Source organism: Hippocampus guttulatus, chromosome 4, assembly GCF_054856545.1.
Source record: "Hippocampus guttulatus isolate MCC_2025c chromosome 4, RoL_Hgut_1.0, whole genome shotgun sequence".
Classification (NCBI taxonomy): Eukaryota; Metazoa; Chordata; class Actinopteri; order Syngnathiformes; family Syngnathidae; genus Hippocampus; species Hippocampus guttulatus.
The window spans coordinates 14807332-14823578 of record NC_141264.1 but is presented as its reverse complement, the minus strand read 5'-3'; the positions used below and the strand labels follow the sequence as shown (position 1 = coordinate 14823578).

Genomic DNA, 16247 nt, shown 5'->3' with positions numbered 1-16247 from the left:
CCCATTCTTAAAAACACAAAGGATGACAGCGCGCTAAAGATCTTCACAGAATCAACGTCCACTAAGAAGCATTACGCATTGTTTTCAGAAAAATAAAAAAGCTCCAAATCTGCAGACTCTGTCGCAACAAACACCTCATAGTTGGCAGCACACCATTATGGATATACCACTCGCCTGATTGGCTCTTTGGACGCTTAATCGTAAGTCTGGAAGGTTTCGAGAAATGAAAGTGCGGGCGAGTCGTGGGAGTGATTGGTCGATAACAAAACAAGAAGTGACGGGAGAGAATGTCGAAAAATGTAAAAGGGAAAGTTGCAGTATTGTACACGGGAAAGTTGCACACATGCCTTGGTCATTGGCGCAAAGAGATGAATGGGGACAAGTAATAGAGATGACGAAAATAATTAAACCTCCATGTTGAGGTTTAATTATTTTAGTAGAACGCAAGGGTGGCAGGGAAACTTGGTTAGATGTCACAATACTTTTGTGCATGCGGTATATAAAAAGAAGGGGCAGCCAAGAGAGTACAAAATTTCATCCAGTGCAAAATGGAGCAGCAGGCATTTCATTAAAGGCCTGCTTGAAGGTGGCCAGACGTGGCAGAAATCCATACTTCATTACATGTCATCCATCTCTGGGAACTGCTTGCGTGCGGGCGTGTGTGTGTGTGTGTGTGTGTGTGTGTGTGCGCATGTGAAACCAAGCAATCGTGGAGTAGATGTGGAGTGTCTTGGCTTGTGTGTGTAACACTAAAGTACCCTGAAGAAAAAGGTCTGTATCCCAAAAAATATTCTAAAAGTATGACATGTAATAAATGTGTTCCTCTTGAAATGAGTCCTTCCAAAATGAACTACTGAAGGTAAATTGGTTATAATTTCAGTCGTAATGCTTCTTTGCTGGAAACAGTAAGCAATGTGCCATTTTACTGCATGTAAATAACGAAATATTGAGACACCTGAGGATCAAATAATAAATTACAATTTGAAACGTAGTAAGACCCGTGAGAAATGTCAATGTCCCAAAAGCTGCTTTAAAAATATATAATCCATTCAAATTTTTTTCACGCTTTCATGAAGTTTTTTAAAGTATTTCAGCCACAAATATTCCTATCAAATTGTTGCTGTCCTGTGAAAAAGAGATACGTTGATTTTTATCATTTTTAAAAATGTTTGTTAAATGTTGATTCCAAAACGCAACTATTAACGTAATTTTTTTTTGATAAAAAAAAAATTAAATGGACATTTGCTTTTCACTGAAAAATTACAATTGAACAAAAATATTTTAAAGCAAATATTTCTTGTCACTAGAAAATTTAAATTTTGTTGTGTGTAGCTTTGCCATTTTAGGTTAATTTCATGAACAGAGAGGAAACTGCTTTCAAAATGGAATATTCTCTGGTAAAATACACCTTTCGTCATTCAACACAGCCAAACTGGTTCAAAAATAATGTCCCCATGAATACCAAATCGGTAGAATATCTGAACTCACATAAACCACGTTGACGTAATCGTCATCCGACAGCGTCTCCAGCATCTCGCTGACGGATGTCCGGATCAGTTTGAGCGTCAGGCCGGAAACGCTGCCACTCCTGCCAAAACGAGACGAAAACATCAGTCTGCTGCACTTGAGTTTGTCAGTTAAGACCAATGGTAGACCCGAACGGAGCTCAAGGGGCATACAACAGTCGAGAAATGTAATATGATCATCGTAAATCATACGGGGACAGATCAATGACGTTAGCGTAACTCACGCGTCCACCAGGATGAGCATGTCTTTGGGGGAGGCGGCTCCTTGGATGTACCTGCACACACACTTAACCAGTCAGCACAATTGTAGCTTGATTTATGAGATTAATTCATTCCGTACCATGTGCATTACTCAAACAACTCATATCTCAAAAATCCCTCATGACTTTAATAGACATGTCATTAACCACTCCCACTTCCAACATTTTGCGAAGCATTTTTTTTATAACCATTTGTCCTTCTTTGCAACACATTTTTCTACTTCCACTGAACGTCTTCAGTGTTTTTCTGCCTTTTTAGCCAGACTTTCCACCCATTCAGCGGCTTGTCCATCTTTTCATAGATATAGCTCCACAGTTTAGAAATTATTAATTATTCATACCCCGGCTGGCGTTTAGCCTGTCTCTACTTGTTCTGTTTCAGTATAGTAGGTATCATGGAAATAACACACTGATGTTGCTTCACACAGTCATCCACATGCACACCTTGCTCTGGGTTTTATAATTTTAAAGTTTAATCAAATAGATATCACCCACTTCTCCTTCATTGTTTGGAAACAGGAATTTGGCAAAATACTGAACAATCAGTGCACATTGCGAGGAAATGATAAAATAGAGACCTGTACTTTCACTGCAAAGTAACCATGAGACTGATGGTGGCCGGATGTACAGGTGCTCACTGCTGCCATTTGAAAGATGAGGAATGAATACAGAAAGTATTTCAGTTCAACCTAGTTTTTGATGAAGATTATTAAATGTCGAATCCCCTTCAGTCCTGCCTTTTATGTTTATAGTAAGCGACGGCTGATGGTTGATTTTATAATGTTACTAATGACTACTAATATACACTGTATATTATCAGATGATAATTTGGAAAAAAACCCAAACAAACAGGATTTGTTTTCTGTAAACAGAGCAATCGGTACACTGTTTGTACAATATTTATGTTTGTATATAATCCATTGCTCTTGTTCTCCCAATTAACATTTAAACGTGCTTGCACTGTATTAGTTTAAAGGTGTGTTTAAAGACAACAATAATTGAGTGTCATAAATGTTTTAAAACGTAACCTACAGAGTATTTCCATTTCGTGCATTTCACTTATTGCAGGGGTGGTCTGGAACTGGCGTCTTTATAAGTGGTCTAAGCAGTTGGCTTGTGGAGATGGACTCAATGAGTGTATAATAGTATGTAACTCTTGGTGGCACAATGGGTGACTGGTTAGCACGTCCGCCTCACAGTGCAGAGATCGTGAGTTTGATTCCATCTCCGGCCTCCCTGGGTGGAGTTTGCATGTTCTCTCCATGCCTGCATGGGTTTTCTCCGGGTACTCCCGTTTCCTCCCACATTCCCAAAACATGCACGGTTGGTTGATTGAACACTCTAAAATGTCCCTAGGTGTGATTATGGGTCTGCATGGTTGTTTGTCTATGTGTGACCTGCGATTGGCTGGAAAACAGTTCAGGCTGTACCCCACCTGCAAGCAGCAAACAATAGTGTGATCTCTTACCAGGGTCTCCTGCGTACATCATACAGGTCAATTTTACTGGGTGTCTTGCGAGCATCCATCCAGGGAGATGCTGCAGGACATGAAAATTGTGTTGATTACACCTCACACAGCAAGGAGATAAACCCACTGATTGCTTATTTTATTTATGACACACCCTTCATGTCAGGCTCTGTGACATACTTCATGATGACAAAAAGAATGGCAGATTTCTGGGTGCCATCTTGCAAATCATTAATTGGTTTAGCCCAGAGTATAATTCATGACAAGACGTGCAGACTTAATTTAATTGCTTTGACAATCACCAATTTGGTATGAGTGTGGGGGAGCATGAAAAACGAGCATGCATGAGAGAGTGAACCCGCTCTTCATGCATGCTAAGTAGTTTTTAAAAACACAGTGAAATAAAATAGTCAAAGCCAGTGTTCATCCCGGAATATTGCACATCAACCTCTCCGGTGAGGCCACACAGACGATGCCATGAATAGGAAACACTATGAAGCTTAAGCACGGATGATTGGTTCGTATAGGACAGAGCTGTACGGGATTCTATATTGAGTCTTTGTGAGCGGTGATATTAGCATATTGCAAACATGGTGACTCTTGAGTCAAGGTCATTTGAGTAAAAAAAAAAAAAAAAAAAAAACACTCCAAATGCACCTTGGTTGATTTTGTGTATCGTAGTCTCAAGCAGAGAAAACTGTAGAATTGAGCAGGATAATAAATGCCACGTAGAGACAAAAAATATTGTTCCATATGGCCATTTCACTAAGAGATGATGAAAATGTAATATGGAAAATAGAATGGAGGAGGAGCTTAAAAGGCGGATCGGTGCAGCGCCCGCGGTGATGTGAACTCTGCATTGGTCTGTCGCGGTGAAGAAGGAGTTGGTGAAGTTCTTAATTTAGCGGTCGATCTACAATCGAACCCTCACCTTTAGTCATGACCTGTTGGTCACGACCACAAGAACAAGAAAGATCGCAGGTATAAGCGGCCGATCAGTGTGAAGGAAGAGGATCAGAGCCACTTCTCATCGAGAGGAGCCAGATGAGGTGGCTGGGGCATCTGGTTAGGATCCTGAAAGCTTCCCTAGGTGGTCTTTAGGGTGGTGATTTGGGGGGAGAATCAAGACTCGCTGAAGAGGCAATGGGCTCTATTTTTGTAGACAGCACATCTGCGCCATGGTGGATATGCTGGTGGGTCCTATTTTTCGTAACAACGCAAGGCTCACTGTGCATATCTTTTAGCAGACCAGTCTCTACCAAAATGCGCGAGCCAGTGCAGCAAAAGAAGGGTGTTGGCGATACGCCTGAGAGAATGACAATTGGGTGGCAGGAAGTCGATCTAAACCTGTTGCCTTGCCTAGCGTTCCCTCGAGTGCAATTTGCACTCCGCATTTATTGATTGATTAATTTATTCTTAGTTTATTTGTTTAACCAAATAAGGAAAATGAGAGTAGTTTCTCATTTACAATGCCGACCTGGAGGCAATTTAGTCGCAGTGTCTTGTAGAACCGCCCGCGGAAGAGCTGGCCGAAGTGGTTGGGGAGAGGGAAGTCTGGGCTTCTCTGATTAGGTTGCTGCCTCCATGACTTGACCCCATAAGCTGAAGAAAATGGATGGCTAGCATATGGAGCAACTCTCTACTGATCAACCTGACGAGTTTGTTTTCTACCTTCCCAGCTTGCTCACTCTGTTTACCTACAAAACTTTCACTCTCTCCCGACCTGCCTCTATCAATACATATGGCTCTGCATGGAAAGACTCTGTACTTTCTTTTGCCTACCTGGGTAGTAGCGGGCCAGACCTGTAGCGCTTCCAAACACCTGCCAAAGAAGCGTGGGATCGTCCTCTCTGTTTTTCTTAAACACGTCCTCCAGAGCCTCGGTCCAGTTCAGCTCATTCAGCACAATGGTTGCTAAAAACAAAAGAAAGATTGTGATGGATCTTTTCAAAATGTTTGTGAACACCAAGGACCAGGGTATTTCCTTGAGACTACTGTTGACTTGAACTGAAAAGAATGACTCCACTAAATACAGAGGATTGCGGGTGAGGACAATAACTTGAGTGGATGTCATGAAAAGTTGTCCAGAGAAGATCGCAAAACCGCCTAGAAGGACAGCCTGGGAGAGTTAGCATCACAACTGTATGTCAATGCCGTCAAATCTTTTTTTGAGATGATTTAACATATTCGACGATGGCATCATTGAAGACATATACCCTGTTTTCTAAATTGGCCTGCTTCTGTCAAATGGCATTCAAGGAGTTTTCTTTTCTATGAGTGAAGCAGTCGGAGAATAATTGAGCTTTTACAACCCACAAGTATGTTGTGTCATGTTGAAAATGTCTACGAAAGAGACAAAGATAAACACCTTAATACACATCATTGTAATTGCCCAGGTTCTGTGAAGTGAACACAAACTCATGTGGATATTTTTGATAAACTCATTTGTATTCCCACATGAACACGAGCCTGTTTGTTTCTACCCCGAAATAACGAGTGTGTGTGTGTGTGTGATAGCAGCTGATTGATGGTGTATGTTGTGGGAGGCAACAGGCATTATGGATGCAGTGACACAGCACTTGGACAGCCGAGAGCCACGTAACACTCACAATGATGGATGAAGGGGGGACGCAACACTGGTTGCCCCCAAACGACATTCTTTTTTTTCCACCTCCCCTCAATTCACTCTCATTTTTAGTCTCCTTATCCCCACTGAGGATATTATTTGCACACTTGTCTCATTTATCTGACAGTAGGGATTATGTTAAACATTGCGTTGTTCAAGTTAGACCCGACACTAGTTTAGGTATGCCTTTAGAGGTCTCATACAACAGCTGTATCAAACCCTCTGCTTCCACAAAGATAATAATATTCAGTTTTGCCGAGTTTCGACTTTAAACTATGTGGAAATGTCACTACTAATGTGACAAATATGCATAGGCAGAGGTGGCAAGTAAAAACCCTACCGCAGTTTTGCCTTCAGCAACAGGTGCTTCTACTCAACCAGGAGTTACATGAGCTCCCGGAATGCAGAAACAACTGTGTCTAAAGTCAAACTGGCTTGGGATTGACTTTCTGGACCTGATTTTGCCACCTGTGAGTAAACATAATCGTCAGGATTGGGAATTACCAAAACATTTTTTAAAAAGTGTCTTTGATTGGTTAATTGGTGTGACGTATGTTAAAAGCATGCCATGCAAAACGTTTTTTTTTCTCTTTGTCCTCAAATTACACATATAAAGGAAATAAATGGATAATGCAATATCAGTAAATTGAAATGTAATTTTGGCACAAACAACATACTTTATAGAGTAAAATGTTGGGGTTTTTTTCTTCTCAGTTTTCAATTTCTATAAGTGTACAAGAGTGAAATAGATGGATAATCATTGTATCGATTGTGACGTGGCTCGTTGATGTGCAAACACTTCCATTTGCATGCATGCCTCTCGAGACAGCAGTTAATGAAGCCTCGCCTTGCCAAGAGTGGCAATTTTATTGTTTTTAAATTGAAACATACGCATGTGTGTGTGTGTGCGTGTGCGCGTGTGCGTGCGAATGTGCACATTATGCATTTACCTCATTAAGTGCAGAATTCTAAATGGGGTGAGATAAAATAGCAATATAGCCAGCGGTGCATAATGAGAAAAGTTCAAATTGCGCGAGGCTACGACTAACAATGGAGCCATAGAATAAAATAGCTTTGCGTGTCGTCAGGATAATCCATTGCAGGGCGTTTATTCTGCATTGAACCCATAGATTAAGTCATAGCATAAGTGACAATAATATAAATAGGATGACTAAACCACTGCACACTGTAACCAGAATATTAATCGCTGGCGTCTATGACACAACCTGGTAAATTTCACATTTTTTCACAAATCTATACTACGGGTCAGTCCACAACTGTGGGTGTTATTTATTTATTTTTTTTTACAAATTATTGACCAATCAAACATGTTGAAAATGGCTTGATCTCTTTGACGTTTTAATGTTAATGGTTGAACAAACATGCCATTTTTGGGGATCGCCTGAAAAGTGGTTCATAACTCTGTGACCATGACACCCAAATATTTCTCTGTGTGTATGTATAAAAACAAATTAGCTTCCAAATTGCTTCTTTTGGGGATCACCTTTTTGGTCCCCGCACTATAAGTGATGATTGTCTTAAAAGATGTTTGATATGTGGCCCATTGTGAGGAAAAATGACCTTTTAGCGTCGCTCCTGCAATCATATTTCAGTGTTTTGCCCGATTCGTGGTCACCAAACCATATAAGGACTCCAAGTGAATTTCTCTTCCCAATGTTATGGAAAACAGGTTTGAATGCGGTATGCCATAATTAAAAAATGTAATATTTTAGAATGTAGAATGGCTTCTGCTATTATATTTGGTTGTATTTATTATAAGAAGCTGATTTATGGTCCCCAACGCATGAGAGGTCCCCGAAATATGAAAAAGTGAAAAAAAAATCCCCATAAAATCCTAGTTAGCCAACACACACTGGCAGCAAACCTGTGTGAAGAGTCTGTGCCATTGCAAAAATAAATAACTGAATAAATTAAATTAAAAATCTGCTTCAAAATAACTACTACATTCATGTTATGGGGTTCCCAATTTGTGGTGCCCACACCACAACAGGTCCTCAAGACATGCCTTTTATGATATGGGACATTGTGGAAAGAACAACAACCTTCAGAACCGCTCTTTCTATCATATTTTGGGTATATCATTTTATGTGGAACTGATTTACGGTCCCCACACTCCTCCAATTCATATAATGGGCTTGAAAATGATCTAACATTTTGTTATGAGAGCAAAGTCAATTTTCTTCTATTGAGAAATGTTTAAAATAAATAAATCCTACTGGAGATTTATCACATCTAGTGTTGAATACAAAACAATTATGCTTCACTCCACACTCCCTCTTTTTCCCTCAATTTGCCAAATAGATAGGACATTTTGATGTGTCCATCATCTGCTGTATTTCCAGTCTTACGGCAGGCCAGTGCCCACAGGGGGTGGATCTGTTGATGGGGAGGCTGAAGGGTGATTTCATGACTCCGCCTCCCATTTTACCCAGAAAATCCAATTTCACCCCCTGACTGAGTAAAGGCTATTCCTGGAACATTTATGGGGTGGAGATCAAATTGGGCCAATTGAAACCTCAACAGTGTACAAATGTCTTCTTTTCCCCTTCCCTCTGAAAAATATGTTCTGCGGTGAAGCTGGTTGTTGGCTGTAAAAAAAATACGCCAAGTCTGTGGCTGGCTCGCAGACTGATGTGTATCTCCAATCTGTCTTCATCGCGAGTGACAAACGCCACATCTCGAGGATTGCTTCAGGTCAGCTAAAGGCAGAATCTTCAAGAAAATTGAGTTTTACACACATGGAAATACCGTGTGGGTTTTCTCTCTGGTTTCCTCCCACATTACAAAAACATGCACGGTAGGTTGATTGAACGCTCAAAATTGTCCCGGTGTGTCATTGTGAGCATGAATGCTTGTTTGTCTACGTGTGCCTTGCGATTGGCTGGCAACCAGTTCAGGGTGCCCTCTGCCTGTGGCCTGAAGACAGCTGGGATAGGCTCCAGCATGCCTACAACCTTTATGAAGACAAATGGAGATAAGCGGCTCAGACTATAGATGCATCAACATTAGATTGTGTCGATCGCTTTTATATTTTCACAGAATGTGACAAAACAAGCCAGGAAACAAAATTACAATGCTTGCTTCCTTCTGTTAATGATGTTGACAGGCTGATATGAAATCAACAAAAACAAAAACAAAAAAAAAACAGGCCACACCCATAAAATATGGGCATTATTAAGGTATGCGGAACAGAGTCATAAAAAACACATTAAAGCACTGCTGAGGTTTTCAGGGGGCTGAATTTTAGTGCTGAGGTCATTTTAACAGAGACCCATTTTTCAAAGGCAGATGTTTCACCCCATCAAGTGTCCCTATAAGGGTGGGAAAGGAAAATTGGTTTCAGTTAATGTTCCAATTAGGAGAGTGAAATAACTGGTTAAGTTATGTTTGCATTTATATTTTTAAAAAAAATGTCTATTTTTAATAGTATTTGTTCAGCAAATAAGAATCATTTCCTTTTATTTATTCACAAATGCGGTTGAGAGTTTTGTTACAATAAAAAATATGAATTTGTTTTCCAAAAATTGCAATTTTTATTGTTTTCTAGTCCGTCCGAGTTGTCGGCGACAGCCAAGAAACGTTGAGATCCGACTCAGCAGTACTACACCACATTCAGGTGCCACACATCTGACACACAGCCAAATACAGAAAAAAAGGAACGGCAAAAGAAGAAAAAGTCAAGACAGGTTCCATTATTTCCTCTAAAGCGTGGAGCCCAACAAAAGGTCAGCGGTCTAACCTTGGGGGCCAGACGGGCCCGCAGCAGGACTTTAACCCCTTCCACCGCCCCCTTCCTTTGTGGAATGCTGACGCATCACATTTCACAAATTTCTGATTCATGAATGCTGTAATTCACTGCGCCACATAGTCACTGTCACATACAAAGGGTGACCCAAAAAGATGCGTACCCATATTTTATTCGATAAAAAATCCATTTTTTAATGAATGTCTTTTCTGTTGCAGGACGTGAAAGGTGAACCTATGGATGATCGTTTTTAGCTATAGTTGCCCCAAAAATGTCTTGGAGAAATCAGCAGAAGATATTCTCCCTGGAGATCTATTTTGCAACAAAATCATACCAGAGTGCACAGATTCAGTTTCGAAAACGTTTCCATTGTCGCAACTTTCCACCAAAATCAACGATTGTTAGTTGGGTTACGAAGTTCAGAGAGCATGGGACTGTAGTGAACTTATGTTCTAAAGCCACAGGGGGAACTTATCCAGGCAGGAAAAAGAGTGCAAGGACAGAAGAAAACATTGCTGCAGTGAGGGACTCAATAGAACGCAGCCCTAGGACACATCTTGGGAAAGCCATAAATTGACTAAAAATTGACAGAAATAGCTGAAACTCTGGTGAATGGTCTTCCATAAACTGAATAATGTGTGGTTGTAATTTGAAATAAATAGCTTTTTAATCAAACTCACAATTGAAATTTTCATGGGTACGCATCTTTTTGGGTCACCCTGCTTTAAGGTCTCACGCTGGGAAAAGTGAGTTTCCTGACCAATCATGCAAAGCTCTCAAGTTTGCTGCTGACACTCCCCAGCTGAGTGCTGTTCAACTGTGAGGACATGACTCAAATGTCAAATGTTCTCACAATAGATCTTTTTCACCATGACGTTATTCTGGTTGGCAAAACCTCAGCTGGTACCATTTAGGAAACACACTATTTACATGTCCTTTAACCAAGACAGAGTGAGACCGAGAATTATATAATATTCAACTGTCGAAAGAAAGCGTTGAGCACTTTATTCAATTCTATTATCCTGAAGTTTTCTACCTGGTTAAAACATGACGCATTTATATATACTCATTTATTTGGTTATACAGCGCAATTGCGACATGCGGTGAGCTATGCCTACAACCAAAAATCTTTCCTGCAGACAGTTCATTGGCGTGGCACCCAGACAAAGGTGGACTTAGCAAGAAGGGGGAAAATAGTTTGATTTTAACCCTTTCAGGGACAACAGTTAGTACAGTGGACAGTTTATCATGTTATCAGGTTACAGGTTATCATTTTGGTGCTCGAAAGGGTTAAAATTCAATTTGAGAGCCAATGTGTGAACCGAGGCTTTGGGCTAGTGTGACTGCTTTAGAGCGCCTCATCGCAGCTTGGAACAACATTTCAGAGTGGAGAGATTACATTGTTCTCTATTGTGAAGCCTCAACTCATATCCTGGCCGATTTCTGTGTGTCAAATTAGAAGAAAATGTACATTCACTTTTTTCTGAATTTTAAGTGGAACTCCCTTTCCTGTTGCCCATACAGTTAATAAATGTACAAATACAGTTGGCATTTTCTGCAATTTTTAAAATGCATGAAACCGATTCACTTTTGGTTTTGTTGCTTCATTGTAATTTTTTTAAAATCCAGAACATTTTGCATAATCATGTAATGAGCCGCACAAGCAGTCAAGTCATGTATTATTATATTTTTCCCCAAAAAATTGCAGCCACCCCAGATTTGAAATGCACTTCATTAGACATTTGTTTATTGCTAATGTAGGATTTCCATCAAAACCGTTCCAAAATGTTCTTAGAATTAGATGCAGTTGCCTTTAAAGTAATTAAAACCAAAGCCAGGACTAGAATTCATCCATTAACAGTGAACTATGCTGATAAAAGGCCAACAAAGCAAATGCATTCATTTAAAATTCCTTGGCAAATAAAGGAGACAAACAGGAGCCAAGCAGCAAAAAAAAAAAAAAAACAAGCCTTGAAGCTTGTAATTAACAGTTTGATTTGAAAATGCTATCATGCACAAAGAGAACCCTCCATCCATTTTCAAATGTGCAATGTATTGATTAGGATCTCAGGTCACCTGACCTTGATCACTGACACGTGGTAACGATTTAATAATGTCATGCACGGTGATACACGCATGTTTCTGACGTGTGCAAGTTTTATTTTTGCTGTTGTTTTAGCTTTGGCGAAAATATTGACGCTTGTTTTGGGTAACCCTGTTACACGAACAAACTTAGAATGGATGGGGAGGAGAAATTAAAAAAAAAGAGAAAAAAAGCACTCTGCAGTGGAAAGAAATAAAAGAGAGAATAAACAAAAGTACTGGAGCCTTCCCACAGCCAGTGAGTTATTAAACATTTAAATAGTGTTCATAACAGGTGATATGACCAACATAGCTCAACTGAGAGAATACTCAATGGCGGAAAGGTACTGAAACCATTGAAGTGTCCCTATGAAAGATCGGTGCACTTATTGTGTTGAATTATTGAATGCAATCTTTTTTCCCTTGAGATAGAATTGTGAGTCTTGTTGATTTTTTGGGGTCATTGTGATGAAATTGTGGAATTAAACTCACCATTTTATACTTGAAACAAATTTGTCTTACAATTTCTGCAAACTCAGCTCTCTGTTATCCTTATAACTATATACATCGTGTACTGTATTTATTTTTTATTTTATAAAATCTGAAACATGTCATGATTTGTGTTTTTGTTGACTTTTTTTCCATATTATGTCACAATGTCTAATTTTTAGATTTTCATTTCCTGTTCTCGTCAGCCCTGGTTTCCAACAATCTGTGTTGGGTCGTTGTTTTTAGTCATGCTGATCAACCAATGTTGTGTTTCCTGTGATTTATTCCCTGAGTTTCTTTGTTACTTTGAACCTAGCATTTTGTGAGGGAATTAGTACTTTTATAATCCCACCTACTTTGTTTGTTGTTTTTTTTTTTATATTGTGAATAAATCATTTTTTCCCCCTTAACAATGTCTCCTGAAGCTCTGAATTTGTGTGCACCCGTTTGCCTCCACATCACAAAACCTTGCTACAGTATAAATGTTTCTCTGTGGTATAATCCATATTCGTTCATAGAGAAAACCCACACAAGCATGGGGAAAACATACCCCATGTTCACACTCTGAACTGGTCGCCGGTCAGTCACGGGGACACGACAGAAAGCAGAGACTGACCTCAACTAAAAATAATAAACATCCAGTATTAATACCGACTTATGTAAAAGTGAGCATCATCATCTTCTGCTTTGGATCATTGTCCTCTATTAAGCCCAAAGGCAAACTTGGCAAAAGCGCAAACCGCAACATCTTTGAATGCAGTTTTTGTGTGTGTCAGCTGTAACCATGGTTACTGTGTGTGTGCGTATACGTGTGCACTCACAGCCATCATAGATATCGGTGGGGATGTGCACGGCCGTGTGGCTGTGATCCGTGAGGCGTCTAAACGACGGATCCTCCTTAAAGTCGGGCCGTAGTCGGGATTTGCGTCCCTCAGTTTCGTTTGAATCCAGCTATTGAAGAGAAACATCAGAGATAATGGGATAATCACTTGAATTTGAATTTATCACCCTGGCATACTTTGTATGTTTATCACCTTGCTTGAGATGAGGGGGGAAAAGGTATGGTGTTACATAAATTGCCGTAGGACAGGCATGACAATATGCAAAGAAACATGCATTGAGATGTGGAGGACGGCGGAGGAGGAGGAGGGAGGGCGGGAGCAAGAGGAGTGCGCGTGACCACTTGCTTCCTAATAAAGCAACAATACAGCCTCCTCATCTATCTCATCTGTCAATTAGAGGGGAACCATGGCAGGAACCTCTTCACCTGTAAAATAGAAAGGCTGCGGGGGCGGGAGGAGCGATGAATTAGAGGCAACAAAAGGAAAGGAAGGAAAGAAGAAAGCCTTGAAGGAGACGACAATACATGAAAGCAAAGCGGTACAAGATGGGAGTGAGATGGAGGATGCAAATGTGAAAGGGAGGTCAACATCTCGACTGGTGCACATCCGACTTACTTGGGTGACGAAAGTCACACTTTTACCGATTCATTGATCAACGTGGATGTATTTTTTTTTCCTTATTGAATGTCTCTTTGAATCTCTAATGTTCTTTATGAACACCATATTTATCCTTTTTTTTTTTTCGCACTGCTCTGCCAATGATGCAAATGTTAGCACAGTACGAGCGATTGTGTGAAGATTTTTATCAACATTGCCTTGGATGTCAAGCAAACAATGATTGCTCTCGGGAAGAAACCTCATATGTCCCAATTTTTTTTTTTTTTTTTTAATCGTATTCGTCTGCGCACATGTGCCCACATCGGCTGTTACTTTTAGGTATTGTTGAACATTTCAAAGTGCTGAGAGTAGTTTGAAAATTAATCTATTAACTCAACTGCACAACTGTCTACATACTGTTGTAAAATGCTTCCTCTTCCCTCACTGCGGGAGCTGTGCGGCATTACGTCACCTCAAGATTTAATGTATAGGTGTTTTTATGACAGTAATGAGCGAAAATGGATAAGTTAGAGATAATCGATTTAGTTGCTTTTATTAAAAATGGATTGTATGAAATAACCGGTCAGTCACTGAGTTGAGTGAGTGCAGATTCATATCCGTCTATTACTAATCAACTACTTGTTTAATTTCTTGCATTGCTCATGGTTCTAACAGCTTTGTAAAAGAGTTCGGGAAGATGATGTAACAGTTGTCTGCTTTTATAAAGCAAGAGAGACTTTTGGTCTGGTCGAGGAGTCAGCATGAGTGCAATGAAATAAAATACTGTATTTTGTGTATTAAATTGGCAATTAATATGATTTGGGGGTGGTGTTTGGCATTTTTTTTGGGGGGGATCGGATGATATACAATATGTGACTGCAAATGATAATGCTTTTGTATTTATAATATAAACCTGATATATTTAAAATGGTATCTGTTTTTCCTGGCACTAATTTACAGATGTAATGAATCACGTTTTCTTTGATCATTTGAGCAGAGTACAAATTCCCGTAAACACAATCTAACATTTTGTAGAAGGTCTTCCCAGGAGAGTGTGTCCCAAAACTTTAGTCCGCTTTCAGTGTTGGTTGAGGGACAAAGAACACTTACATTGTCCTTGGAATTGTAGTATGCAATTTCATCATCCTGTAAACAAGCACATGAGGAACAAAAGTCACACTAATTTGACGAGAACAAAATAATGGCTTTAGTTAGTGTTCAAAGTTCCACACAGATGTGATGGCGCTCCGAATGGGAGTTCTAATATGTCATGATGTGCAATATTTCCTGACAGGGCTGCAATCACTGCGAATGACATTCACTCAGGCAGCCATATTAAAGAAACGGAGATGATGAAATAGACACATGTATTAGTACATTCACCAATGTGTATGTGTGTGTGTGTGTAGGCCTTTTTTACTTGGTCCTCACTGTGCCAACAAGTGCAGGAATGTGTGTGTGTGTGGGGGGGGGGGGGTGCTTTCTTTTGAGGTGTGTGCATTTCTTTTGAAATGAGACTTGTTTCTTTGAATGGCTGTTTTTGAACTTGAAAACACAAATTAAACTGAATGGGTAAAATAAATGTTCAATCAACAATGCATAATGAAACACTTGAGTTGAAAAATTAGTGGGAAGACCTCCAGACTCCAAGACTTGAATCCCACCCCTTCTCCATATTCTGTAAATTTGCAGTATCTATTCTGCTTCACTGATTACTTCACGGATAGTCTTTAAAACAAGACCACTGTTTTATAAAGTTCCACAGGGTTCAATTATAAGGCCACTGCGCTGTCCCTAGGTTTTATCTTCAAGCCTGGGATTTCCTATGCTGATGCCAGTTGTATTTATGTTAAAATTAATGAAAGATGCCTTCTGGAAATAAACGTTCATTATGCTTTGAAGACATTAAAGCCTGAATGGCCTTGAAATGTTTTACATTTAAATGAAGCATGTCTTGTTGATGTTGTGGCTGATTCTTATTGCCTTTTTTTTTTGTTGTTGTTATTGAAATGCCTGAACTTGTGTAATTATTGCCATACATCTCTGCACAATTTATATGCATGCAGAAATAATAATACCGGTAATAATAATAATAATAATAATAACTAAAACACCTTTTACTCACCTCATACTCATCTTTCCACTGATGTTTCATCTGGAACTTCTCGGCAGCTGTAGCCAGTTTCTAGAGAAGAAGGTAGGGTGGGGAATGAAGGATAACAAGGATGTTAGTTGTGGAACTATGCGACATCCACTCAGTCATTGGTCTGTGTAATTATTGGCTATGTGCACAAAAAGCTGCAGACATACTGTAGATACACAGTATACTACTACCATCCCTCCCTCACACAGCTCAAACCGTCCGGGCTATCAAGGTCTTACAGCACTGTGAGGCAAAAGGCCATGTCGCATTGCATGATAATGTCAGAATGAAATGGTTTTACTGCTTTTGCGTGTGTGTGTGTGTGTGTGTGTGTGTGTGTGTCTCTGTGAATGTGCGCTTCTGTCAGTGTGTGCGTGTGTGTCGCAGCCGACGAAATGGCATGTCGCCGAATCACGTCAAAGGCGAGTGAATTAGTGTCTGAGCGTTT

The 16247-nt window shown here is 39.9% G+C and overlaps 1 protein-coding gene across 1 annotated transcript in view; it reads right to left on the bottom strand.

Annotated features, from left to right (window-relative positions):
• LOC147206066 (voltage-dependent calcium channel subunit alpha-2/delta-1) overlaps window positions 1-16247 on the bottom strand; it is a 77791-nt gene that overhangs the window by 37099 nt on the left and 24445 nt on the right. Inside the window, exons 4-10 of the mRNA XM_086108882.1 lie at window positions 15782-15841; window positions 14767-14802; window positions 13039-13168; window positions 5037-5168; window positions 3255-3324; window positions 1751-1801; window positions 1489-1588 (exon numbers count right to left, since the gene is read on the bottom strand). Coding sequence (XP_085965008.1) covers window positions 1489-1588; window positions 1751-1801; window positions 3255-3324; window positions 5037-5168; window positions 13039-13168; window positions 14767-14802; window positions 15782-15841 — 579 coding nt within the window. The remainder of the gene's footprint in view (window positions 1-1488; window positions 1589-1750; window positions 1802-3254; window positions 3325-5036; window positions 5169-13038; window positions 13169-14766; window positions 14803-15781; window positions 15842-16247) is intronic.